Source organism: Enoplosus armatus, chromosome 21, assembly GCF_043641665.1.
Source record: "Enoplosus armatus isolate fEnoArm2 chromosome 21, fEnoArm2.hap1, whole genome shotgun sequence".
Taxonomy (NCBI): domain Eukaryota; kingdom Metazoa; phylum Chordata; class Actinopteri; order Centrarchiformes; family Enoplosidae; genus Enoplosus; species Enoplosus armatus.
In genome coordinates this window covers 15,164,154-15,190,842 of record NC_092200.1, presented here as the reverse complement: position 1 = coordinate 15,190,842, position 26,689 = coordinate 15,164,154, and the positions used below count along the sequence as shown (strand labels likewise).

The 26,689-nt window shown below is 38.9% G+C and overlaps 5 protein-coding genes across 5 annotated transcripts; 4 read left to right on the top strand and 1 right to left on the bottom strand.

Annotated features, from left to right (window-relative positions):
* Positions 1-231: 231 nt before the first annotated feature.
* LOC139304528 (kinesin-like protein KIF20A) lies at positions 232-6,599 on the top strand. Its single transcript, XM_070928464.1, has 18 exons — positions 232-336; positions 572-667; positions 1,053-1,172; positions 1,318-1,456; positions 1,551-1,735; positions 1,886-1,979; positions 2,153-2,329; positions 2,451-2,562; positions 2,641-2,703; positions 3,127-3,273; positions 3,523-3,688; positions 3,790-3,969; positions 4,860-4,999; positions 5,218-5,383; positions 5,642-5,756; positions 5,903-5,973; positions 6,073-6,192; positions 6,384-6,599. The coding sequence occupies exons 1-18, from the start codon at positions 232-234 to the stop codon at positions 6,597-6,599; spliced, it is 2,412 nt and encodes an 803-aa protein (XP_070784565.1).
* Positions 6,600-7,692: 1,093 nt separating this feature from the next.
* rgs9bp (regulator of G protein signaling 9 binding protein) lies at positions 7,693-11,349 on the top strand. Its single transcript, XM_070928500.1, has 3 exons — positions 7,693-7,788; positions 9,419-9,725; positions 10,973-11,349. The coding sequence occupies exons 1-3, from the start codon at positions 7,693-7,695 to the stop codon at positions 11,347-11,349; spliced, it is 780 nt and encodes a 259-aa protein (XP_070784601.1).
* A 1,568-nt stretch (positions 11,350-12,917) lies between these two features.
* mcur1 (mitochondrial calcium uniporter regulator 1) lies at positions 12,918-17,489 on the top strand. The gene is made up of 9 exons (XM_070928309.1): positions 12,918-13,188; positions 14,368-14,484; positions 14,587-14,690; positions 15,146-15,247; positions 15,407-15,448; positions 15,602-15,673; positions 15,955-16,008; positions 16,389-16,503; positions 16,894-17,489. Exons 1-9 carry the CDS (start codon positions 12,918-12,920, stop codon positions 16,947-16,949), a joined length of 933 nt encoding a protein of 310 aa, XP_070784410.1. The 3' UTR covers positions 16,950-17,489.
* A 448-nt stretch (positions 17,490-17,937) lies between these two features.
* On the top strand, positions 17,938-21,856 carry dph2 (diphthamide biosynthesis 2). The gene is made up of 7 exons (XM_070928065.1): positions 17,938-18,025; positions 18,435-18,611; positions 18,796-18,908; positions 19,322-19,542; positions 19,753-20,439; positions 21,203-21,385; positions 21,597-21,856. The coding sequence occupies exons 2-7, from the start codon at positions 18,462-18,464 to the stop codon at positions 21,722-21,724; spliced, it is 1,482 nt and encodes a 493-aa protein (XP_070784166.1). The 5' UTR covers positions 17,938-18,025; positions 18,435-18,461; the 3' UTR covers positions 21,725-21,856.
* ncf2 (neutrophil cytosolic factor 2) lies at positions 21,415-26,384 on the bottom strand. Its single transcript, XM_070928064.1, has 15 exons — positions 26,174-26,384; positions 25,875-25,957; positions 25,608-25,716; positions 25,096-25,230; positions 24,708-24,815; positions 24,413-24,472; positions 24,155-24,198; positions 23,875-24,016; positions 23,692-23,757; positions 23,329-23,383; positions 23,133-23,176; positions 22,860-23,008; positions 22,657-22,768; positions 22,149-22,266; positions 21,415-22,040 (listed from the first exon to the last, which is right to left on the bottom strand). Exons 1-15 carry the CDS (start codon positions 26,345-26,347, stop codon positions 21,949-21,951), a joined length of 1,491 nt encoding a protein of 496 aa, XP_070784165.1. The 5' UTR covers positions 26,348-26,384; the 3' UTR covers positions 21,415-21,948.
* Positions 26,385-26,689: the final 305 nt, after the last annotated feature.

The following is a 26,689-nucleotide window of genomic DNA, read 5'->3' as shown; positions in this document are numbered from 1 at the left end:
CTTTCAATTAAAATGGATTACAAGGTCCGCTTGACTTTCAGTGGAAGAACATCAGCAGACCTACATGTTGGTGAAATAAGTCATTTCTCAAGCCAAAATTTCTTCAGTCAGTTGTCTTCCAAAGATTCAGGGGCGGTTAAATCTTCATTTGTGCAGAGAATTGATAACTTTGTTTGGTGCATAAAGTGAATTAGCAATTAATTAATAATTTCGGCACTGTCTTGCCCCAAAATGAGTACACTTATTGATTTGACCGATGAAGAAGGCGACCAAATGCAGCCTATTGACATGGACTTGACTTGTAATGGTCCTACTGTCACCACTTCATCCCTGCAGGTAATGTTTTTTTTCCCTTTTTGTTTTCATCAAACTGTAATATAGTTCAGATTCTTTTGCGTTGTGTACTCCCAAGCTAGATTCATTGTATCATGAATTGTAGTAATGTTGACCAAGGATACCTGTTCAGATTTCTTTAGCCCTGCCATTAGCTGTTCAAAAGGACTTGAATAAAGCCTAAAACTCCTCTCCACACAGGTTTAGTTCCTCGTCTGATTGTCTTCTTTGTTTGTAGACTGAAATGGCAGGTGGTGCTGAGCAGCAGACCATGAGAGTTTACCTCAGAGTCAGGCCCTTCTCTAAAGAGGAACTCTCTGACAACGAGGATCAGGTACAGCACAGTGCCGGATATGAAAGGTGTCGTCCAGTCCATCTACTGCTCAATACTGTAGCTAATAGCCATGACAATGAATGTGTCCAGCGACTTGTCAACCCAAAAAGGAACACCAATCCACAATGCTGCACAGAGCATGTTGACCTGTAATGAAGTTGAAATATTACATATCTTACTTAAATCTTTACTTTTCTGCTTTTTGTTATGATTAAAGTCTAGTGCAGGATAAAGTGAAAGTGAGAGCTGCTGTAGATGTACAAATGAACCCCCAATAATTTTCATACAGTCCTTAAGTGTAGACACTTCACTTATCTCCACTGTTCACGGTTCGACTGTTGCTTTTCATCAGACTGTCATGCCATTTTCATTGTGTTTCTCTCAGGATTGTGTAGTGATTGAAAACAGCCAAATGGTGACACTGAATGCACCAAAGGGTTCTGCCACCATGAAGAGCAGTGAGAAGGGCATCGGCAGGTCCCTCCACAAATTCTCCTTCTCACAGGTCTGCAACATTTGGAATTGTTTACCTAGCTGTTAGGGGTCCTCGAGCACATTTATTCCCCAAACATTCTGGATGAGCTTTGTGCTATGTTAGACAGGCACATACATGTTCATTTCCAACCAACTATCTTTCTGTTGGCTTTTAGATTTTCAGACCAGAGATGACACAGTCTCAGCTATTTGAGGACACTGTCAAAAGCCAAATGTCTGATTTCTTGGATGGAAAGAATGCACTGATATTCAGCTATGGTGTAACCAATGCTGGAAAAACCTACACAATCCAAGGTAAAGATGGAGACAACATTTAATGGGGGTTAATCACTGTCAGACTGGCAGAACAACTTAGTGGAACTTCTAAGTATGTTGTGAAATGTTTTAGGAACTCCAAAAGATCCGGGGATACTCCCTCGAGTGCTGGACGCCACCTTTCACTACATTGGAGGCCATCAGTATGAGGGGATGGACCTGAAACCCTACCTCAGGAATGATGCACAATATCTGGATCCTGACCAAGTCAAGCAGGAGAGAAGTGCTAAAGCTGCCATTTTTGCTACAGTCAAAGAAGTTAGAGAAATATATAACAAACTTGAGACGTTTCCTCAGGCATTGCCAAAAAAATATTGCTTAGAATTTTAAATTGCTGGAATGAAACCCTGTAACCATAATACTCTGCAGGGAATGCCTTAACACATATATTTCTTTGCTCCCATCTAGGACTGTGATCCTCTCAGAGCCAGTGGTGGTCTGGAGTCCTTGTCCTGTTCCTCCACTGCTCTCTCATCCTCTTCTTTGCCCTACAATCAAACCGGTAGCCCTCACTAAATTATACACGTTTTGTCTTGCATTTTGAAAACTGCTTGAAGTTGTCACAGTGTGAACTCTCTCGGGCAAGTGATAAAAATATCACAAGACTAACCAGCAGGATTCCTCAGATGTTTCTGTTTCACTCTTTGCTGTTCTCTCTATATTTTACTCTTTTAGTGTTGGCCAGCAACCCAACACAAGAAGGCAGCAGCCAGTTTGCCTTATGGGTGGCATTCTTTGAAATCTACAATGAGTGTGTATATGATCTGCTTCAACCTTCCCTGTGCTCCAAGAACAAGAAACGTGCCGCTCTCCGAGTTTGTGACGATGGTGCTGGAAATGCATATGTTAAAGGTGTGACCGTGTCTTTATCAAGGTTTCTTAAGTTGCTAGAAACAAACCAGCAATAGTCTTTATGTTGCTCAAGGCTTGAAGTTGAATCACAGAACAATGTGTGTGTTTTCATTTTTTTCAGATCTCAGGTGGATTAACATCCAGACCCTGGGCGAAGCCAGTAAACTGCTACAGTTTGGAAACAAAAACAGAAGTGCCGCAGCCACAAAGATGAACCATTCGTCTAGCAGAAGGCAAACTATTCATTTCATCATATCTTTACTTTTGTGTCATTTTTATGTTTTCAAAACTTATACTGACTTTCCTTACAGCCACAGCATATTTACCATGAAGTTACTGAAGATTGATGGCAGCACAGTTGAAAGGACCTCGGAGTAAGTATCTTGGCAGTGAAAACATGAGCCTGAAATTGTCATAATCAAAAGTCTTTTAATGTTTGTGCATTAAGGTAGTACATGTACAACTCCTTTTTTAAATGTCCACATGTACATTTGTGCGTCACTGCTAAATGCTTGCAGGTATAAAGTATTTGCATATATATTCTACGCACTTAAAATATACTAATGTATGTAATGTGGTGGTAAGCAAGTTTCAAGGAGAAATACGGAAAATAAAAAGAATGCGGGACGTTGCAAGGGTGTCTAAATGGTACCAATATGGAACATAATAACTCGTAATGATAATAATAAATATACTTTATATAGTGTTTTTTCTTGCACGATATGCAACTCAAGGGGCTTACATTAATTAGTTATAATACAGAATATAACTGTTATGAATTAATTTGTGTTTCTCAGGTTTTCTCTTTGTGACTTGGCTGGCTCAGAAAGATGCAACAAAACCAAGACGTTCGGAGAGAGGCTGAAGGAGGCAGGGAACATAAACAACTCCCTCCTCATTCTGGGGAAGTGCATCACTGCCCTTCGCAACAATCAGACTGACCGGTACAGTTGGTTATAAATGTGTCAAGACGTTATTTTGTCACCAGCTGCAAGTATATGTTTGACACAAGATGCCAATGCTTTGAACTGTTAATGACGTGGCTCACACATGGGGAGGGGATTTTTAATTCAAAAGCAGTGCACGTTATAGCTCCTAGTTGGTGTGAACATTTATGTGAAGCAAGGCAGCAATGATTTTAAGATGTTTCTGCATTGTTAAAGTCCTCCTTTTTCTTCTGTGTTGTTCATCAGAATGAAGAGCAGTTACATTCCTTTCAGAGAGAGTAAGCTCACCAAGCTCTTCCAGGCAGTTTTCTGCGGCAGAGGAAGAGCATCAATGATTGTTAACATTAACCAGTGTGCATCCACCTATGACGAGACTCTCCATGTTATGAAATTCTCTGCTGTCGCCAAACAGGTTAGTCTTGGTACATAATGGCGTGAGAGGAAGAGCTCTAATGAGCTGGATCAAAAAGAATCTTGGTGAGCTGTGGCTAATCTTACCTGTGCGGTCTGTAGGTGGTGCAGGTGATCCCAGACAAGCCTCTGGAATCTCTGGCTCCTTGTTTGGTCGGCCGTGATGGCAAGCCTCTGGTCAGGAACGGGGTGATTGACAGCCAGGCCCTGGAAAGCTACCTGTCTGAGGAGGAGCTGCTTGATGAGGAAGATGAGGCGGACATGTCTTTGCTGCCGCAGAATGTAAAAACTACTCAATGTCACATTCAAACATTGTTTCATAAACGTATCAGAGACTCAGTATGTTAGACATGCTCCAGTTGTATTTGAAGTATCAGAATCTGTACCATTTACTTGTCAAAAGAAGAGGTCATACCCCAACAGCATGGTTTTAGGGGTGACAAGGTCGATCTACCACTTTGGTCCAGACTGAAATATTTAACTAAACTTTTGTACAGACATTCATGGTCCCCAGAGGATGAATTCTCCTGACTTTAAGGATCCCTTGTTTCTATGAGGTTCATATTTTTGGCTTTTTTGTGAAATGTCTCAACAACTATTGGATAGAATAGTTGACATTTTTTGCAGATGTTCCTGGTGCCCAGAGGATGAACCCTAATTACTTTGGTGATTCCCTGACCTTTCCTGTAATGAGGTTGACATTTGTGGTTTTGAGTAAAATATCTCTCACTATGGGATGGATTGCCATTTGGTAGACTCGGATCCTTTAGCTTTACAACTAGCGCCATCATCACATCCTGATGATGCCTGCAAAACTCACATTCCCATCCTCATCAGTTTTACTTTGCGTTTAGTGCTAATAGCAATCATTAGCAAGTTAACACACTAGACTGAGATGGTGAACATGATAACTGAGTCATCAGAATGTTAGCATCATCATAGCGTCATTGTGAACATGTTGACATTAGCATTTAGCTCAAAGCACCGCTGTGCCTAAATAGGCTACAGCCTTTAGTATTATTCATACATAATAGGGGGTGTGTTTCTTTTTTTTTTTTTTTACTTGTCAAAGACAGGAGTTGAGATTTATTTAACCTTCACTCATTACAAGATACACACTGTGGATCAGAGTTATCTCCTGAGAGTTGTCTTTTACCTTTAATGTTTCCTAGGAGGCTGTGAATATGATTGAGAACCTGCGAACAAAACTCCTGGCTGAGCGAAGAAGAAACCTGGTTCAGGAAATGGAGATTCGCAAGGAGATGGGAGATGCCATGTTACAGCAACTCATGGAGAGTGAGGAACTCCGCAGGCACGTTATTTTTATTTACTTGCAAGAGAAGGCCAGTGGTGCAGATCTCTAGTATTGTATGCCTACAGTTTTCATTTTTGTGATTTCAGTTTGTTCGGCAAATTGGTATGGAATGCATAAACCTTTCATGCAATCATAGTCGGCCATCATTTCAGCAACAATCAAGTAAACCTTGTTGGAGACAAAATGAACGAATAAGGTTTACTTTAAATGTTTAGTCGGCAGATAGAAGAACTGAAGGAAAGCTACCAAGAAAAGCTGGAGAACACTTTTGAGATGTACAAGGATGTTATCAAAGAGCATGCCTACCAGAGTGCTATGAACAATCTGGAAGATGACTACGTACCTCTTGATGAGTTCATTGCTGAACAGGAGAAAGTGGAGGTATGTCATTTAATCAGGTGAGAAAAATCTAATGGGTCGTGTTAAGACCTTAACCTCTACCCCTGATTACAAATGTAATGCAACCATACACTGCTCAAATCCCCCATAACTTTATTCACATGTTAAATTAGTTTGACAAATAGTCAAATTGGCTTTTTAGTAATGTTTTTGTCCCATGTTATGCCAGAATCCTTGCCAGATTTTTGGGTTAAAGTTTTTAAATTAAAACTTCAAATGTGCCTCATACCGACTGTGTAGGCCCTCAAACGTAAAGTGTCAGAGTTGGAGACCTTGACGCCCAGTATTGAAGGAAGAGTGCGTGCAGTTCCAACAGTGGACCAGTCGTGCCATACTCAACCATTCAAAGCAGCAGGTTGGCACACTGTCCATTCATAGGCTCAGCATCTTCCTCTGGGTTGAATAGAGACAACTTTGTTTTAAATCTGAGTGGTTCAAAAGAAGTACATTCCCTAACACTTGTTGTTTTTAGCTTATTTACTTTTCATTTTATCCCCACAGCAGATGAACGATGCAAACAGCTTTACAAAGAAAAATGTGCCATAGAGAGAATGTGTGAGGATAAACAACAGGTAACAAGGACAACATTTAGATTATGTATCTCACTTAAACGTAGGCTTGGTCTGATTGTGTAATCACTTGCTCAGTTTTACATTTAATGTTTGGTTCAGTTGATTTTGTCCCTAGAGAAAAGGCTGATGGAGCTTAGTGAAACACTTCAGAAGATCAGAGATGGCTTCCTGGAGAAATCGGCTGATCTGGAGGCTCTGCAGAGGAAGGCTGATGATCAGGTGATTCAAGGCTTGGAGGTAGCACATAAATGATGAAAAACATTCAAATTTCAAATCATACTTATAATGGCTTTAAGAATAATTAAATTTTAACTGTTGGATCCAGGCATGTCAGGCTAACATGATTACTTCACCTGAATGGAAATTATTGTTGTATGTAGTTTGAATGTTCTTTTTTTTTTCCCATCAAGAAAAAATCTATGGAGGACATCCTACGACAGGACATTGAAAAGGACAGGGAGATTGCCTCACTAAAGGCCGAACTTGCCAAGCTCTCCCAGAAGTCCCCTGTGCAGCCCAAAACCAAGCGAGGCCTGCTCGCCAACATCAGGGAGGCGGTGACTTCTCCACGGAAGGGTACCACAAGCCGAATGCTCAGGAAAACGGTTAGGACTGCTCACCACTGAAAAGCCCAGCGTCTGGACAAAAGGAGAGAGAGATTCCTTTTGGGTTTTTTTTTTACAAACTTACCATGCACGGTTTTAGGGTGGTGAAGAGTTTATTTCTATTTATTTTATTCAGGTGGAGTGTGATGTTTTTGATGTGTTTTTAATAAAATTTTAATTGCTCAAACTTCTAGGCATGAAGTCATTTATCTTTAATCATTGCCTTCCTCAATTTTTTTGAAAATTTTATTCTAAACATCATTGGTATGATGTTCATGACCACAGCACACGCATATATGGTTTCTTTTCTTTTCTGTTCTCCTTGCTGCTATAGAAATGTCACGCCAGGGAATTCGCTGAACCTTGTATCAACCTGGTCAAATGAGGCCCTCCATTATCTAGACCCTGAGGGAAAGTAAAAACCACAAAAGACCCTGACAGGACAAAGAAACCATGTACAAACCATGGCTTCATTATTCACTATTTATTTTGCATATTAGTCTAATTTTACACTCTATCAGAACAACCCCTTAAGTCTTAATCAATGCAGTATGAGAATAATATTTCCAACATGCTAATAAAATATTTGCTATGTAGCATAGTGACCTTTACAGTGGAGTGAATGAGGTGTATCCAGTGTGGTGTGCTTGAGGTAACAGAGCGCAGCCTCCTCTCAGTTAGTGAAAGGGCCATTGTGGTGGAGACAGCCAGCTGCTCTTCTATCTCTCTGGTCTCAGTGATAGTTAATGAGATTAGCTGTTCGTCTTAGCCTGCGTCAGTCCAAAGGGGTCAATCACAGGATTAGCACCTTGCTTAGAGTTACATCAGTTTATTACACTTTTTTCCTCATCACTTCGACTTTCCCCACTTCTGGCTCTTTGCGGGACATTTCTCTTTCAACCTCCAAAGCATGTTTGGTACAGTTTAGTCACTGGAGTGGAATCTTGCAATGCATCATGCGGCTTTGGGACTGAGTCTGTCTCAACCATCAGCCATTGAATGAAGCATCTTCCAGGGGAGGAAGAGGAGCCGGGGCAGCCAGAGAAGTGAAGGGCCGGTGGGCCAAAATCTCGCCTGCTGTGGCAGAGTCTGAGACTCTGGACAAGTCGTCCTCATGCCACTTGTAAATAACAAAGTGGGCGATGATTGCACAGTCGGCACAGACAAGGCTTTGGCTGATGGAAAGGCTCTGGTGGATTCGTTGATAAAGGTAAGCTGCTGTAAGTTTGAACAGTTATCGATGCTATGACTGTTTAGGACATAAAGAATGCTGTGTTCAGCTGTATTGTTACATTTATCACAGTAGTTGCCATCTAATATATTTCTGAAAATGTGATGTCAGAAAAACACCCATGAGGTTGTTTTTACTGTATTTATACACAAATATTTGTGACTTATAGAGTTGTTTAAGAAAGGAAGTTCAATACTGCAAAAGAGTGGGAAAATATGGTTATAAAAAGTTAAATATGTTTTGTATCAGAAATCATACCATCTAATTTTAATATTTCACAGAGTAAACATACACAAGACATCTAAGCATCTTCTTTCCCCTGAGGCTAAAACAGCACTCGGCTCTCACAGAAAATAATTTCTTGGTCCACTGCTTCTTTGCAACTCGTATCTATGTTAGATAAAGCCATGGCTGTGCCTGGCATTTCTTCTCAGTTATTGGCATGTATTTTGTTGTAATTTACATGGATGGAATAATTGTTTGCACAGTAAGAAAAAAGTATTTGGTCTAAAATCACACTTTGCTTCATATTTGATTTGATTAGTTTGATATGCTGTTGATATATTTCTTGGCAGGTTGCACTTATACAGACTTGCACTGCATTTTGCTGCAAATTAACTGTAAGAATGATCAGGTTTTGCCATGTCATACATTATCACTATTATTAAAAATGAATTTTATTAATTCCTCAGAGACATTTGAGCATCATAGCAGCAGTGTCACATGAGCGAAACAATTAACCTTATGAATAATATCAAAGGTTCAAGTCTTGTACAAATACTGCATGGAAAACTATAAATACCAATTAATACATACAGAACACAAATCAAAATAAATAACATAGCATACTTGTAGTTCTCATTGTTACGCGCCTTGAGAATGGGCCGCTTGCACTCTTGAGAGCGCAAGGTTGTTTTGGCTTATCTAGAAATAGATCAATGATAATGAGATTATTTCTAATATTTTTCATTGAAACCACATGTGCTAATCCTCCCGGGCTAAGCTAATGCCTATTAATAAAACACAGTGTTACAATGTGATTAAGATCATAAAACTGGAATTGTCCAATTTTACACATTTACACAAGCAGCTTTAGGTGATATCCAGATATTCGTCATTCGTCATCGTTTCTTACCAATCCTAAAACAAGTATTTATTTCTTCCATGAAGCACTAATTTTATCTGACTTGTCTTGTTAACATTGGCTTAAAGCCATATTTCAAACTTACAGTGTTACCTATTATTAAGAAGTGATTAGTGGTCTACTGCATGCTTGATCAGGTGATGTGCACTGCAGGGGCATGTATACTGACACCAAACAAATTGGACATTGCTGTTTGAGTTGCAGAAAACAATTGCAGATTCTTGCTTCCAAACCCTGTGGATATTCAGGTCAGAGATGATGCTGATGATGATGTTGAAGTATAGCAGCCCCAAGCTACCAACAGGCCTCTGTTATTCTGCTCCTACAAGTAATCATTTCTCTGAGGTGTCCAGCAAGGACACTGAAACACATGTTCACTCCAATACACTACACAGGTGTCTTGGTCAGCATCTTGCATATTAATTAGCACAATGCAATCTTTGTTGTTTCTTTTCCCTCACACAGGTGGTGGCGTGTTACCGGCACTTGGCCTCATGCGTCGGTGGGTGCACAGACAGCTTGCAGCTGCGGGATGAGTTGCGACAAACTCGAGAAAAGGCCCAGAAGTTGGCTGTGGCAATTTGTCATCATCTGACCTTGCATCTCCGAGACAAGAGCCTGCCTGAGGAGCAGCGCAAGGAGATGGAGCTCCTCTGGGTGGCCTTCTCCTCCAGCCTAGAGCTCCTCCATGTTGACATGTGCAAGGTTTTCAACATGGGTGACATCTTCTCTCTGGCCAACACTGACACCCTGGTGCAAACTGGCATACAAGGTAAATTATAACCTCTTAAACACAATCTATTGTGTAAATTGTGTTTCAGCAGGTGGATTAGCCAATGAAAGCACATCAGGTAAATAATGTAAAACAAGATTTAAGCTGGGCATCCAATATGGAAACTTTTGAGACAATACAACAGATATGAATGTTGTGATCTGCAAAATAATTCCACTACTTCTACAAGAGATTATTTAGGTATGAATAGGACTGTGAAGTCTATTCTTGATACAGTGAAATGATAAAAAGTCGTAAAAAGGACACTCATGTTAAAATGTTGTAGTGATTTCCCCCCACGCCAAGTATTCCCTTAAACAACAATTTAAGTTAAGAGGAACTAGATGGAGCTACTTAATTTCAGGAGGACTGAATGTGACTTTTTCAAATGTGACTTCAAATGATTACAACTGAACAGACACTCAGACGCTACTGGGGAGGATGTGCATCGTGGAGACGCTGCCTTTCTGTGTGCTCTCTTGCATTTTAAGAATTACACTGATTAGCCTTAGGGGGAGCCCACCACCACTTCTCTGTGTGTGCATTTCTACTGCCACTCATCTGAGTAGGGCCGTCAGATGCTGGCTGTTATTCAGCAACCTATCAGGCCATTTTCTATTAAACCTATCAGCCTGTTGGATGATCAGGGGACGCTTGCAGTCTTCAGTGGTTAATGGTCAGGATGGCTGAATATCAATAACAGAAGATACAAAATATTTTGTAAGCAGCTGATATAAACCTTTTTAAATATATATTTGGTCCATATGAATGTGTAAACAGTCTGACATGCAAATGATCATTATGCAAATGAAACCATGATGTCATGGACTTAGTGGGTGGTTTTTGAGCAGGCAGCTAGCGACTACTACTACAGATCAGATTTTGTCAAAATATGGGGACATACACACTCAGTGGCCAGTTTATGAGGTACAGCTAGCTAAAACAAATTCAGTCTAATACAACAGTCTTGTAATAAATCCTACCGTCATGAAGGTTATGGTGTTTAGTTGTAGTTGTATGGTCAGCTTGGAGGCTGTGGTTTGTGGTGCTGTTGAACTGAACTGCATTATAAATAGAGGTGTTTCTGTTATTTACCCTACCCTCATTGCTATAAATGGGGTGAACAAAATAACAGAAACACCTGTCAGTATACAGCAATACAGTCCAACAGCACCACAAGAGAGAGCCAGTTAAGTCAGTAAGTATTTTTACAGTCTAAACTAGCACGTTTAATTTTGGTGATGCAGGAGGAGGCAGCGAGGTAGCAGCTCGGGCACTCAGTGTGCCAGACCTGAACCAAGCTCAGAGCCCGACCCTCCCTGCTGGTCTGGAGAGCCAGGAGCGCAGCAGCATGGAGCAGGAGATTGGCCAAATTGATCACATGATCGACGACATGGAGATGAAAGTCAACGTGTTGCGCTGGATGGTGGAACCCCATGGGCCTCAGTATGCAGACCCGCTCAGCAGCACCGACAGCGCCTCACTGGCACTGCTCTCTGTTGATGAAGAGCAGCCTGGACATCAGCCTCTATGCCAGCGCAGTCAAATCTTTGTGCTCTTATTGCTGTTTGCTGTTGTTTTGGTGGCAGCCACTTTATCTGTCTGTATTGTCTTTTTCTCATGAGAAAAACCTTAATGCACTCAACTTATTTTTTTTCTGTAAAACCTCAGCAATGCTCAGTAACACTGTTAAAAAAAACTACTGCAAGTGCAGTAGTTTTCTCTTTACATACTCCTTCCAAAAGAGGTTACATTCTGTAATAGCAGCTAAATGATCTACTAGTGCACAAGTTAATTTGTCTAATAATACACTGAAATAAATCTGGACGCAAACCAGTTTGCCATTTATTGCAGTGAATCCAAAGCTGCCATATACTTTTAAGTATCTTTGTTGAAGTGACAATAAAAACACATGGTTGCCAGTAAGAACTGAATTCATAAAATGAAATAATTATTACAATATAGGACAGGTGGTTGATTTTTCTCATTCAACTGTAAAAAGATAGAGCTTCTTATATTTTCCCTTTGTTCTATACAGTACATTCTCCTGACTAGTTTGTGATACATGAAAAGGAATAATTTCTGTTTTTAAAAGAAGTCAGAAAGACACACTTTTTGTTCCTTGTTGCCATCTAGAAGACATAGGTGCTGATGCTTTGTAGTCGATATACTGTGATAGGCAGAATATTCACTTCCAATGACTGAAGCTGTTTTTGTTTCAGTGTTACTTCCTGTATATATAATCTTTGCTGTAGAGAACTGGCAATGTGTAGTTGTGCATTATAAAAGTATCAGCTTTGATATGACACTGTGTTGTTTCCCATTAATTTTTATTGATTAGCACCTTGTTAAGCACAAAATTATTGTAATAAATACACTGTACAGAATTCAAATGGCATTAAACTCCTCATTCTACTATTGTTTTTTTTATTTTCAGAATCTATGGAAGTGTAAGGCTTATATGGCTTGTGAGCTACTGTTTAACTGTGGGTCAAACCTTGTTATGCCTTAAAAGAAACTACTAATATGGGCGATGGGAGGGTTAAAGGCATACTGAGCAGCTTTGTGGCTTGTAAATACAACTTGCAAAGGTGCCCCCTTCCTTCCTAACTCAACAACACACAAAGTGCAGCACAGGGTCCATCTGCAGGCTGACAACTCCCTCAAAGATACCCACTCTGACCTTATCCCCAACCATAACACACCCACTCCCCTCAGCTGTAAGTCTTTTTTTTATTTCAACACTGATTTCATCATTATACAAACATTATACCCATACAAGGTGAGATAATGTAAAGTAAAATTTATCCAATAAAAGATGTTGGATATTGGTAAAGATGACTTTTGTTTATTTCAATTTATAATGACCACAAAAATACAGTATTTCGTGATCTTGACATAAATGGCTTGTTTTTTTATTGACATCCCAAGAAACAACTACCATATTTCATGATTTCTGCTTCCACCCAAATACAATAAAGGTACAGTGTACAAAGTAGCATTTGTGACACAGGTGAGCTTTATTTTGAAGTGCGTAACCGGATGTTTATAAGTTTCAATCATTAGGTCTAGCTTGATGGTGGGGGCGGCAAAAACTAGGTGAAAAGTTGCAATGTAAACGATAGAGGCAGTAATATTCTCAGGGTTTTCCCGGACGGAAGTAGTACAGCGTTGCTGCAACAAGCTTAGACAATGGTGCTTAAACAGTGTCATTCGCGATTCAAAGTTTTTGGTGTTAACCACCCAGAAAAATGGTTTGACCTTTCTTTTAATCAAGGTAGCAGTTTTGTGCCCGCGCAATCGACCATTTCCCCAACCGTGTCGAGTTTGACAGCTGTCAACACATCACCGAGTGTCCAGTGTATCATCACTCCACCTGTTAGCAACGTTGAGAAGCCACTATGGAGAAGGAGCCGAGCTCCTGGACTGAAAATGACACATCTTTCACAGATGTCTGCAAGAGGTAACTAGCTAGCTTCTTATGGTTTCTTAACTAACAGCGTCAGAATTATGGCACCATGACAAACGTCTAATCACTCTAAACCTACTTCTGAGCTATAATAGCCTCAGTGTGTGCTTGAATGCACTGATGCTGTACACAAGTGGCACAAATTAAAGTTATTTTCTTTTTCAGACAGCTATGTACCCTTTAGAATCCCCCACGCGACACTAGGTCATACATCATTACAGGCTTCATTGTTTTTGAATGTCAAAATAAAAGTCCTCTACAGGTCTGCTAAGGTCATTTGAACTGGGACGTAAGCTTGCATGGCTGCATCCCACTGTCTCAATTTAGGGCTTACTTGCATTGCTGCCATGGATGAAATACATGCACCAATGCGAGCTGTTGAATGCTGTTGCCCAGCAATCCCACCAACAACAAACTACAGTTCCAACTCTTTGTAACCGACTCAGTGTTCGTTGACCTTGATGCAAAATCGCCAGTGTTTTCAATAGAAACCTTTGCCCACATCCCACACTGTGTTTACATAATATGCCACATGGCCTCCCATTGTCCAGGTGTGTCACCCCCACAAAGTGATTCATAAAGTGAACTATCTATAAATTGTTTATATGGTTGACCTGTGTGAAATTGGTTCAAACTGTCCTTTCCCACACACTCATCCTGATTGCTGTTGTTGTTGTTGTTGTTGTTGTTGTTGTTGTAATGGACATTGTGATAATGTGATGAGTTCCCTGGATAGTTTTTCCCATTTGGAATGCTCTGTAACTTTACTAAGATATGGAGAAACCTTATTGATCATGTTGGGATTTATTTTGTTGCAGTAGCAAGTGACATAGGATGTATAGTTGAAACAATAGTATAGCAGTGCTATAAAATATGCAACATAAAACAGCTGTACATTTACACAGCTGTCAATTCTTTCACATATGAGTAAATTAATACCCTTTGTTTGAAAATATGACTATGAGCTTTAATTCCTGTGCCATTTAAATAAAATGCTCTTAACAGCATCTTCAAGACAGAGGTCACACAGATAAAGAAAAATGTGTACAGTAGTGTTAAAATATTAAGTGACATGCTGTGTATAAGGGAAAAGTTCTTTTTCTACAATTCCACTGTCCAGGTAATGCTTAATATCTTGGATAATCACTCCCATCTTCTTATTGTTTGTTTCAGAGCTGAGTACCTCTGTCAAAGCCTTCCAGTATGATTTGAAACCAGGTTTACCAAAGTCTGAAGGCGGGAGGCTGCTTTTTGATACACATGCGGTGGTACGCCTCTTTGAGGAAAATGGTTTGGCTTCTTTTGTTTCTTCAGAAATGTTCATGATATTACTCTGCTTTGTTGATAACAAGCTGTTGATTTCCCTCATAAATAAACATTTTCCATGAACAGGCTTCACTACTCAGCAAGCCGAGGTGATGGTTAAAGTACTGGTAAGGATGACAAACTCTAACATGGATGTCGTCTACAATGACATGGTAACCAAAGTGCAACAGGTGAGACTATAGGAGATTTTTATATTGTACATGCCAATCCCTGTTTGTTTCTTCTCTGTGCATCACTCTAAAGGTCACCAAACCAAGATCATTGTGTTTACCCTCCACCACACATTTCTAAACATATATTGATATAATGATCATCCATATCATTGCAATAAAATATAAATATATTTTCTGTATTTTTATATCAAAAGTCCACTACCGACTTCCTGGAAAATGTGTTATCTTTTGTGGGCATTTCAATAGCAGCACATTAAAATCATAAACAATAATATGATCATATACTTGAATATGATGTAGTACGATTTGTTACAGGATTTCTGATTCTTCTCATATTCCATGTCTGGGGTTACTTTCCTCTTTGTTTTTCTGGCCTTGTTTGTGTCCAGATGAGCAATTTGCTTTGCAGTTTTTTCTTTTTAAAATTTGTATTGCTCGTGTGATTTTGGCAGGAGATCATGTTGCAGCGTGTGATGTCTCAAATAGCTGCTGTAAAGAAGGACATGATCATTCTTGAGAAGAGCGAGTTCTCTACTTTGCTGGCAGAGAATGAGGTAAGTGTGTTTATCAACCAAAAGTTACTGTTGCATTGGATCTATTTGACTTTTGACAAAACCTACATGCACTCTGTGCACTGTACAGTATGTTTGTGTATGCTTCTGTATGTTGTTCATTCACGACTTCATTTTCAATATTGTAACATTTTTTCCCAGAAACTCAAGATTCAGTTATTACAGCTCAAAGTTCAACTGGCTGTAAGTGATTATTCTGATTTACTCAAATCAGTTTATTAGTCAAATGTTTCTGGTAGAGTTATTATTTTGTAGCATTTCATCATCTTTCTTTCACCCAAGATGTTTTTGTTAACCAGTAGTTTTGTTGTGACGTTACTTTTGTGTACTTTGCAGGATGTCATGAATAAAGTGCGCTCAGACTCTATTTTGGACATGAATTTGGAGAAAAGTCGTGTAAAAGAATTGGTAAGTGCTTAAAATTACAGATGAAACATTATGTTTTAAAATTAAAATAATCCATTACTATCAGTATGTAAACATGCTGAATTGAAGGAATGATAGAATTTTGATCACAAATTCTTCACAAGTAGATCAGTGATTTGAGATTTACACAGACTAAATGAAGCTTTATTCTGTCCTTAGAAAGTTGTGGGGAACACTACATAAAATGTGAACCTGACAGGTTGCGTCCAGTGTCGTGCTCCTTGTATTTCCCCTCTAAATAAAACATTATTTATCATTTTCAGAAAGCAGAGCATGACAAGAAGCTTCTAGAAACGCGAACTGAGATTATGGAAATGGTTTGTATATGTGCAGCACACCTACAGTACATGTTTCCTATCTTATCACGTCTAATCTTTTGTTCATAGTAATCTACATAATGTGCAATCACAGGGTACACACAGCGATACAGTAGAAAGTGTCCGGTACAACAAGTTTATTTTAGATTAACATAGTAGCCTATACAGTATACTGATGTGCATAACGCAGTGTACTGTTCCCTGTTCATTGTTGCTTTATTAAAGTACAAATAGAAGCACAAAAAGTACCAATATTAAAGTTGTAATAATGGCTGCCACTGATTGCTTTAACTCAAAAGCACTTTGGCCTGTTCTAAATATCTGGTAGGTCTATGGTGGGGATTATCTTTAATGCCTGTGTCTAACTGCCTTTTTTACAGACCGCAGAGCAAGATCGACATTTAACTCAGACCAACATGAAAATAGACACTGAAGTGGCTGGTTTGAAAACCATGTTAGAGTCTCATAAACTGGATACTATAAAATACCTTGCAGGTAGGACATGGCATTTGTACCTTGTTGTTATGTAGAATCAGCAGTAATAGCATTGAGAAGTTGGGCTGTCAAATGATTACTTGGCATTTGTTCATCTTTTCATTGTAGTGGGTAAGAAACTATTTTGAACATGTTAAACATAGTAGATAGTTATACATATAGTTGTACACAGTTGTACACAGTTGTCATATTCATACTGGTGCAATTTAAAAATGAAAGTATTGTTCATTTATTCAATACATTAATGTGACAATTTTGACAGCCCTAGTTTAAACTTAAATTGGGAGGAAACTGAATTTTTGAACTGTTCAAAAGTAAACAATAGTGTAGTACCGTGACTTACAGAAGCAAGCAGACTAATGATTGACCTATGTTTTTTGTCTCTTTTAGGTTCAGTGTTCACCTGCCTCACTGTGGTGTTGGGTTTCTATCGTATTTGGATGTAAGCAGAATCATGACTATGATTTTCATATAACCCCTGGTAACACTTGAACGTTCAATGCATCCTCTGAATCTACAAAAGTAGGAGACCAAATCTCTTTCACGTTGGACAGTGTGCATTCATCGGTGCAATATTGTCTTCTCAGAAGTAGGGGCTATGGAAGAAAGGCTGTACCACCAGATCACTGTGGGAAGTTTTTAGCTGCCCATTGTTATTCTTTGGTTGCCAGAACATAGTTGATAAATGTATTTATTAAAAGTGTGGAACAGTCCAATTTTTTTCAGATTGAAATTGTTTTTCTCTTAAAGAAGCTCTCAATTCAAAATATGTTGTACAGACAATTAAATACTGACCTGTTATTCAAATAATGCTGTTTGTAACTGTTAAACTTTTTAAAAAATTGTTGTGTATTTATTTTGTATATGTATATACTAAGCTGTAGATATTGGAGAGAAGATCAAAAGAAGGAGGTGTCAGTGTGACTCTTGCCCATTTCACTATATTATCACAGATATTTAATTTGCATCTATCTTTCGGGTTTGAAGTTTCAGAAATGTTTTAACATTTGTTGTTATTTGAATGAAATGTCTGAATTGTCAATAAATGTAAACTTTGTGCTAACAAACGAAGTGCCTGTTTGTGTAGGGATATATTTGACGGTACTGTTATTGGGAACTGGTCATGGTTATTTTGTTAAACGTTTAGTCTGTTGTACATTGCACCTTACTGAAACACATTAACAGACTGTATCTCCTCTGGGTTTCAAAATGTATCGATAAAAGTGACAACACAATGTGTCTGGAGATATAAGTGAGTTTTAGTAGTGATAGTAATAGTTTTTTTTAATGACAATAATGATTTGAGTTGTCTTAAGATAAATAATGCCAGGAAAATAAACAGCCGATAAGGGTCACGTCATTGTCAGTTTACCTTGGATTTTATTGTGAAAGATCTTTGAACCGGAAGGGTTTGCCCTAGTGGGACTGCTGTAATGTAGCTAGTGAATTCTGTACTGCCGACACGTGTGTAGCTGTCAAAGAAGCGTTTGTCCGTCAACAACTACTCACATGACATTGAATTGTAAGTTTACATGTATGTGGTCACGCAGGTACAAAACGTCATACGTTGTAAATAATAGTTTGTAAAGATTTTAAACAGACATATGGAGTCAAATCAGCTAGCGGCTAAGCTAGCAGACGAAGTACGTAATTTAAGGGATGGTTAACTGTAACTTAGATTTGACAGGATATGTGTCGTTAACTTGTAAGAAAATGCCATAACTTCCTATTGACAATGTTGTAAAGTGGTTGGCTAACGTTATATTCAGGCATTCCTGAATGTAACAACATAGCCAGATGTCTCAGTTGTAAATTTACGTATTTTTCGCTGGCAGAATACACCATTAAACAAATGTTAGTTAAAATTTCATTAGCTTGTTTGCTTCATCACCAGCTGACATGCTGAAATATAACTTCTTGTATTATTGCAGGCACTGTTGAGTGTTTCCCACGCAACAATGGCTGATGCATTCAGTAGCAGCTCGGAAACGGTTCTTCAGCGTGTGGTAGACGTCACAGTGAAGACAAATACCCCTCTGGAAAAACTTGAAGAGTTGTATCAGATTAAGAAGACTTGCGACTTCATTAGTGAGCGTCAGTTTAAAAAGGTGAGGATGACGTTTTTACTTTTGGTCATGTGAACATTTCAGTCCATTTGTATACCAAAGCATGGACAACACACTTATTGTTAAAAAGCTCGTTGAATAGGTCTTCAGTTGAGCAACTGGAGTAAGCTGGATGCAGGAACTCAAATAATTGTGTGAAAAGTTTATTTGTCTAAAATGTTTGCAGGTTGCTCTGCAGTTTCCTGATGAGCTGCTGGTGGATTCAATTGCAATAGGAGCAGAGATTGAGAGACACAGTAATGCCATGCCATTCATTTTGGGAGACACATCCTATGGCAGGTAACATACCAGGTTTTACTGAGAAAAGTCTTGTTTTAATAATGCACGCATGCCACATATGCCACCTGTAGTGCTTTGATTCTTCATACAAAGTGAGGTGAAAAGTAGTGCCCAGTTGTACCTTTATTGATGTATCTGACAAAGACAAATTTCTACAGGCATTTTATATGTTCATTTCCAAGTTTGGACCAGCACACACATGGTGATATTTCAAATTTCGAAAGCTTATGTAACACTGATTTAGTAAGTGAGGATATTAAGCTTTTGGCAGTTTCATTCATTTTATTATTTATCATCAGCATGTGTGAAAATACGCCTTAGTACAGTGGCTTGTTGAACTTGAGAAATACCAGCTTTTGCCACTATACTTTAAATTTTATTTTGATGTTTAAGCACATATATTGCTGTTGCAGTTGCTGTGTGGATGAAGTAGCTGCAGAACACGTTGGAGCCGACTGCATTGTGCACTATGGCAGTGCTTGCCTCAGCCCGTCTAAGAGGCTGCCCTTGATGTACATCTTTGAGAGAAGACCGGTGGATCTTGAGAAGTGCACTTCTGCCTTCAGAGAACTCTACCCCGACACACAGAGTCACATCATCATCCTCTATGATGTCAGCTATGTTCATGCTATAAGTAAGCTATTCCACAAAACCCTACTTTATGCTCTTTTTTTCTGATCTTCAGTCCAAAAATATAAATTCCAGTCTCCAAAAGTTCATATTAACCACATCCTCAGTCAAGGCATAGTATTGAAATCTTGCTTATTCACATGTTAGCTTCATAAAGGTTTGTTAATGGTTTCCTCTCAGTGAGTGAATACAACATATTTATGTGTTTTTTCAGATAATCTCCTGACACTCCTTTCGCCAGAGTATCCAAACATTGTCATCTCAGAACTTGTCGTTGAAGGGGAGCAGTGTTACAGTCACGGCTGGATTAAAAGACAACATGACACCTGTCCGTCAGAGCGAGACAGCAACCAGGTTGTTTTTCAATTTGGGAGGCAATTCTCCTTGAAAAGTGGTTTAAGCGTAAAGGATTATGGTATGTTTTATGTTGGCCAAGAGGGAGCAACCCTGAGAAACTTCATGATGACTTGGAATTGCTGCTCATTTTGCTCTTTTGACCCTATCACAATGATGGGGAGGACTGAGTCGGTCAGTATCAACCGTACACTGATGAAGCGATATTATGCTATAGAAAGGGCCAAAGACGCCAATGTGGTCGGCATCCTGGTTGGAACCCTCGGCGTAGCAGACTACCTTGCCGTCATCCAGCAGCTGAAAGAAACCATCGGCAGGGCTGGCAAGAAGAGCTATATGTTTGCCATGGGAAAACTGAACGTGCCCAAACTAGCAAACTTTCTTGAAATTGACATTTTTGTGTTAGTTGCGTGTCCTGAGAACACATTGCTGGACTCAAGTGAGTTCTATAAACCTGTAGTAACGCCATTTGAGATGGAGGTGGCCTGCAACAAGAAGAGGGACTGGTCAGAGGAATATGTCACAGACTTTCGACAACTCTTGCCAGGTTAGATTGGGATTTATTCACATCAGAAATTCCTGACTTTTTTTTTTATTATATCACCCCATATTTAGATTTCAGACTTCCCTTGAAGGATTAATAAGAAAAGGATCAAATAGTTGCAAATGATGAATTAGTGTGTGCAGTGGGTCATAGAGTTTCACTTTGCCATATGCAGAGGACAACAATACTGTCTCTGTTTCAGGCCTTTATACTTCCCATCACAATCAATTGGAGATAAACACCAAATACATGTGGATCTGTATAGTATTATAAAGATAGTGATTCAATTATATATGTCATGTAAAGTTTTATAATTATTATTATAAATAATATAATATTTCAAGTTCAGTCTTTTATATAGGCTTTATTAAAAAAATGGAGATGGCGGGGTTATGTTTGCCATAGATTTGTAAATTTTAAGATTTCTAATTCCCCTTTTAATGCTGTATGTTTATTGGTGGCAACAGTGATTATTATTATTCCATTAAGAAAAGTTATGTTTTAAAGTAGGTTCCATCTTAAATATCTTTAATATTATTTTTTATCTATAGGTAATCTCAAGAAAGACCTGGTCATCAACCTGGTTTATGTTTTCCTCTGTAATTGTTAATGGCGAAATGATTTGTACTAACTTGGTATTACATTTGGAGATATTAGGGCGAGGGTCCAAAGAAAAGACTTGAAAGGTGAAATATAAGGTTAAATTGAAGGCTGTTGAAATCTTTTGTTATGTCTAATTTTTCCTTTTTATCTCAAACTCCACCAGGTGGACAGAGTCATGTGCCTCTGGCTGATCAGCAGGAGGAGCGTGATGAGACCGACATGTCTTTAATCACAGGAGCTCTGCGAAGCCAGAATCTGTTGATCAGTGAGCCTGCAGAGTCCTCATGTGGCTCCTCCGTGGTCCTCAGGAACCAGACACTGACTGTAGCCAACACCAACTCAGCTGGTATGCCAGTCACATCAAACACATTTGCTTTCATTTCCATACATCCATAAGTTTATTGTAGGAGTTTGCACACATACAGTAATTGTTACACCATGTTCATGTGAGCATTTCTCAAAACAACAAAACACCTCACTTCACTTATTACATTCTTGCAAACACACTTCATTAAATGTCTTGTATGACATTACATATGTATGCTTTCTCTTCGCAGCATCTTTCCTGGCAGAACGAAGCTGGCGTGGCTTAGAGCAGAAGTTGGGAGAGACACCTGTAGTGAAGGCAGTAAAGGGCAGGAGAGGCATAGCTATCGCCTATGAAGAGGAAGGAACGTCTCCATGATAATTTACCAGTAATCTACAAGGTCTCCAACACAGTAGTTAATCATGTCTGCTTGCACTTACAGGTATTAAATTTATATTGCTTGGAATTACTGGAAGCTGTAAGTAATAATTAAATGTTTTCATAAAATCAGTACCAAATATCACTAGTTTTTATTATTTATTTTACCTCTTAACTGTATTACTGGCTTTACTATCTTCTCTGTTTACATTTATTTGTTTAAATTACTGGCCATTAACGGGAACTTCTTCCACAAAGGATGCAGGAAATATACCAGTATTCCCATTGCATTGCCCCTCAAACCAATCCTGGTTGACTAAAGAAAAAGACGAAATTATGAATTAGAATCATATTTCTTGGACATATAACAGTATTAAAAATATACTTGGGAGATATATATATGACCCAAAGAATGGTGTCTCACCTTTAGAGAGGAGTGTGATTGTATCGCCTTGATTAAAATTGAGATCCTCTGGATTCGACGACTCGTAGGAATGAAGTGCCACCAAGTGAATCTTGTCCTCTGGCTTTCCATCAGTTTGCTAGAAACACAAAACACACCAATGACATGAAAAATGAATGAAAAGTAAAAATGTTTTGAATTATTTGTGTCCTTTGCAGGGGCGTGTCCGTCTGAGGTGTAGTAGTGTTTTACAGCTGTACTCAACTGCAGGACCACCATGATTGAAGATGAAACACATCAGTGCAAAGAGTTTCAATAGTGTCAATGTTGCTTTTTCACCCTGACAAAAACGAAATTCTCTGGAAACAGTTGAATATCATTTATCAGGGAGATCCTATCAGTAATGAGCAGATTCCACTCATAAATATTGGTATCATCCCAATACCCATATTAGGAAACTGCAGTGTCAACCACAATAACTGCATCTTGTGAGGCCAGCATGCACAGCAATAGATCACCACTTACTTACCTCTTTGGTGTTGCACCACAAGGTGATGCGCCCACCACTGGCAGCACTCCACACACTTTCCATTTCTGTGTTGGCATTGATTACACTTTGTCCAGTTGCCTCGGAGGTTATACTAAATCGAACAGAAGGATTGGATTTTGTTCTCCATCAGTAACACAATATACCAATTAAACTGGAAGATTTCTTTAATATGTGCACCGTACCTCAAGATGATTGCAGTAGAGGGGACATTCAGTTTCTTACTGATTTTCTCTATCAGTATGGCATAGGGAGACCCAGGTGGTACTGAGACAGCAAAGTTGAATGTGAAACGGATTTTGACAATACACAAATTGTCCATCGACTGTGCATCCTGGCATTAACGAAAGGACACATCGGTGGAATTACGTCATCACAGAAATCCACCCTAAAACACTATTGCTGCACATGTTGGCCATATTCATGGGCAGGACTGGACAACTCAATGATTTGCATACCTTTTGTTGAATGTCTCCACTGCTGCTATCACTAGGAGTGAGACCTTAATAAAAACATAAATATATGTAAAACATTTAAAACAAATTGTAATGTGGGTCAAAATGCTTTTGCAAATACTTTCTCTTGTATAACATTTATGGTTAAATGCAATGGTATTTAGCACCAGTCAGTGAATGGTGTGTCGGAGAAGTCTACCTTGTTTCATTTCAGGTCTGGTCGGTGGTTCTCGAGTAGGAGGCTCAGATATTCCCTGGCCATGTTTAATACCATCCAAATAATGCCGTTCAAAATACAGAGAAAATAAATAATGATGTAATTGCAGCGTACAACAAAACTTGGAACAAATAACACATTTCATTAAGTGCCATTTTAGAAACCTGCAAAGTATGCTTATAAAATTAAAAAAGACTACTGAAAATGTATCTCTCGAAAGAAGCAATCTACAAAACAAGAAATGATTCATACTCCTATAAAGGCTGCACAGTGTAGCATTATTACAGCAGTCTACTAACTATACCACCAAGAAAGTAATGCAAGAAAATAAGAAATATTGCTTACCTCATTCTGTTTAGAAGCCAAGGAGATCTCCAAACGTTCTAGGTAATTGTAAGGAACAAGTCCCCTCTATAATTGACATGATATGAATTATGGTTTCTATGCATATTTCATAAAAATAAAAACACAAGTGCCAACTGGAGGTAGAGGGTAAAGATGTATGGACTCTGTATGCAGTGGTCTTACTCTTCCATTGAAGATCACAGATGCCCAGTTGTCAGCACCCTTGTGCAGCACAAACACAATATTGCCCGGCACTACAGCCAACTCATCGCTGGTCTCAGGAACAAACTGAAACAGGACAGTGTGGGGTTCCCCCTCTAAAGCCCTGTGAAGACGAGAGAGATTCACATGGCATCAAGAGACCTGAGTACACACGCTATTTTTCAACATTGTAACTACGAACTAAATTTAATAAGTATTTAGAGAGCATCACGTGTCTACAACTGAAATGTGACTGTTCTACCTTAGAACCTCAGGTTCTTTTGGACAAGTTGGACCATCTTCGGCCTGTCAACAAAACAAAAGACATCCAATGAGTGCTGCTGGAAACAGTGTCAGTTGTCGCTGACATGGTGCAGCATGGCATCACAGCAATAGTCTTCTAGAATCACAGTTGTCTTCCATATGATATACTTTTGATGCAATGTGACATAAGGAGCTAATAATAACACGCTGATTTCTTCTCTGTGTTTTTATTGCCAAAGAAGACCCCATATGTCACCTGTGGCTGTAACGGGGCAAATCCAGAGAAGTTATCCTGGGGAACGACAGAGGCAACAACCTGAAGACAATAGAGACAAAATGTAGGACATGTCAAATAATTCTAGTGTTTGATCTCAAATGTATTTATCTTTTAAAAAAAGCAAGTACTCTATAAAGATAAAGTCACTGATTAAGTGATTGATATTTTAGCAAGCTGTACTCAGGTTCAGTTGAATGGGAATCATATCACACTAATTAATAATGTAGTACCAACTGTTACTAAAACAAAAGTATGTCATCAGATAAAGTATTACCTTCGCTTTGCCCAGGTAGTCCTTCTTCTCCAGCTCAGCAACATAGTTCTTATTTGGTTTAAATAGCTCTTTTGATGGGAACTCGACTGGTTTGAAAGGTTTCTGTTTCTGTTGGTGAAATTACATCACAAGGGATATTATAATATTCATCAAGCATTTCTGAATTGAAAGTAAATTCTTATCAAATTGCTTATATAGTTCCTCAGTATCACATTGAGCTACACCATATCCATGCCTTATCCATGACCCTTCACTGATTAGACTGATATTCATGTGTATTTCTTGGCAAATACACTGGCTGATATAGAGCTTTTATTACTAGCTGGTTACTGTCTAGTCCATGTAAAGCAATGCTTCGTTAAAAAGCCTCTGTTAAAAAGTATCTGACCAGGGTGGATTGCAGGGCTCTGTCAAGGATATTGAGCTTGCCGTCTGTCTTGTAGTCGAGAGCCTTCACAAGGTTTACCTGGGCTTTTTCCCAGTTACCCAGCTGAGCCTCAACCAGGGCCATATTGTGGAGAACCTGTGGCAGGAAACATTGATACTGTATTTGAAGCTTGTCACTACTTTAATCCCTCATGCAGACCACAGAATGGAGAATAATGCCTTAGCCTTGGTTATTAGGAGTTTTTTACCCTTACTGTTGAAAAGAAATGTGCCATCAACATTGCCAAATAAAAACAGACAAACTGCTTTTGAACCACTGGTTTTTAACATCAAGTTAGTCATTAGGGCAGATTATAAAAGAGTGTTCAGAATGAATGTACTCTACATCTTAACTGTTTGACAGTGGTAGTCAGAATAGAGAAGAATAGTCTTAAGTAGTGTAATCATTTGTAAATTACACGATAAGCAGGCTTTACAAGAACATATAAAAATTATATACTTTTAAAATCTTACCTCGCATGCATATAACTTGTATCTGAGACCAAGTGCTTTGTAATCTATCAGCTGGTTGCCTCTTAGTGTTTTGAAGGCATGCTGGAAATCAGCTAAACTCTCCTCATACCTTTGAATACAAATACTCCAGTTAATTACTTTTGCATGTAATAGACCACATCTTATGATAACAAAAGCAGTGTGTCTAGTGTACAGGATTTTGAAACCACAATGTTAAATATGAAAAATGAATGTGGCTGTTTTATTGAGATGGCAGGTGTGTCTTGCCTGTTCTTTCTGTAAAAGGTGATTCCTCTCTGAAAGAAGGCAACAGCCAAATGCTCGTCCTTGCGAATGCTGCAATCAAACGCCTGAGAAACATTGGTAAACACTGTAACTTCCCCCAGAAGAGAAACGGTAAACTCTACTTCTTCTTTCTCAGTGACTTGCACTTTCAGTCTGCAAAATATCATAGCATTTCATTTCAGCTTTATCAGCTACATCTTAGGAAGATTTTACTTTTTGATGGGTAATATTCCACACACAAAAAATACCGTAGAACATTGTGTGTTATGTTTTGGACATACCTTTTCAGCCGCATCCAGGTCTTGGTTAAGAAGATGGAGACAGCCAATGTCAAAACAAATTTTGGAGTTTGGTTCTTCGATAGACAGGAAAATCTTGAGTGCTTCTGACAAATCCTGTCTGTCAACAAAAGTCACAGCCTCGTCCCAGAGGCGCAGAGTGTCCAGAAAAGCCATAGTCGCAGGTTAAGAGTGCACCGAGTAACAGACCAAATTAAGGAAGCTCTTCTGATTTGTACCAAGGAGATCAGGAAGTGTGGTGTCATTGTTGGTACATTTATAAGTAGCTATTTTGAAATAGGCGGTCTTTAGTCTGCCTACTTGTATTTTAGATATCTGCATCACAAAAATACATCGATTGTGAACAGCCAATAACCCATTAGCATATGTCTTACTCACTATTATAAGGCAATTGAACGATTTAATGTAGAAAGTGTGACATGTTTTTGGGTTGTTCACCCTTTTTCACTATCTCGTGTAACGTTACCCCAAAGTAAATAATGCTCTTATTTTAAAAGA

Bases quoted from the DNA above. Each gene is read 5' to 3' on its own strand.
- LOC139304528 (XM_070928464.1), top strand. From the start codon at position 232: ATGAGTACACTTATTGATTTGACCGATGAAGAAGGCGACCAAATGCAG. The intron at 1,173-1,317 runs GTCTGCAACATT...GTTGGCTTTTAG, and splicing joins ACAAATTCTCCTTCTCACAG to ATTTTCAGACCAGAGATGAC. The intron at 3,970-4,859 runs GTAAAAACTACT...AATGTTTCCTAG, and splicing joins TGTCTTTGCTGCCGCAGAAT to GAGGCTGTGAATATGATTGA.
- rgs9bp (XM_070928500.1), top strand. From the start codon at position 7,693: ATGCCACTTGTAAATAACAAAGTGGGCGATGATTGCACAGTCGGCACA. The intron at 7,789-9,418 runs GTAAGCTGCTGT...TCCCTCACACAG, and splicing joins TGGTGGATTCGTTGATAAAG to GTGGTGGCGTGTTACCGGCA. The intron at 9,726-10,972 runs GTAAATTATAAC...TTGGTGATGCAG, and splicing joins GGTGCAAACTGGCATACAAG to GAGGAGGCAGCGAGGTAGCA.
- mcur1 (XM_070928309.1), top strand. From the start codon at position 12,918: ATGGTGCTTAAACAGTGTCATTCGCGATTCAAAGTTTTTGGTGTTAAC. The intron at 15,449-15,601 runs GTAAGTGATTAT...TGTACTTTGCAG, and splicing joins AGCTCAAAGTTCAACTGGCT to GATGTCATGAATAAAGTGCG. The intron at 16,009-16,388 runs GTTTGTATATGT...CCTTTTTTACAG, and splicing joins GAACTGAGATTATGGAAATG to ACCGCAGAGCAAGATCGACA.
- dph2 (XM_070928065.1), top strand. From the start codon at position 18,462: ATGGCTGATGCATTCAGTAGCAGCTCGGAAACGGTTCTTCAGCGTGTG. The intron at 18,612-18,795 runs GTGAGGATGACG...AAATGTTTGCAG, and splicing joins GTGAGCGTCAGTTTAAAAAG to GTTGCTCTGCAGTTTCCTGA. The intron at 21,386-21,596 runs GTATGCCAGTCA...TTCTCTTCGCAG, and splicing joins AGCCAACACCAACTCAGCTG to CATCTTTCCTGGCAGAACGA.
- ncf2 (XM_070928064.1), bottom strand. From the start codon at position 26,347: ATGGCTTTTCTGGACACTCTGCGCCTCTGGGACGAGGCTGTGACTTTT. The intron at 25,958-26,173 runs GTATGTCCAAAA...AATGTTTCTCAG, and splicing joins ACCTGGATGCGGCTGAAAAG to GCGTTTGATTGCAGCATTCG. The intron at 24,816-25,095 runs GTCAGATACTTT...TTTCACCAACAG, and splicing joins GAGCCCTGCAATCCACCCTG to AAACAGAAACCTTTCAAACC.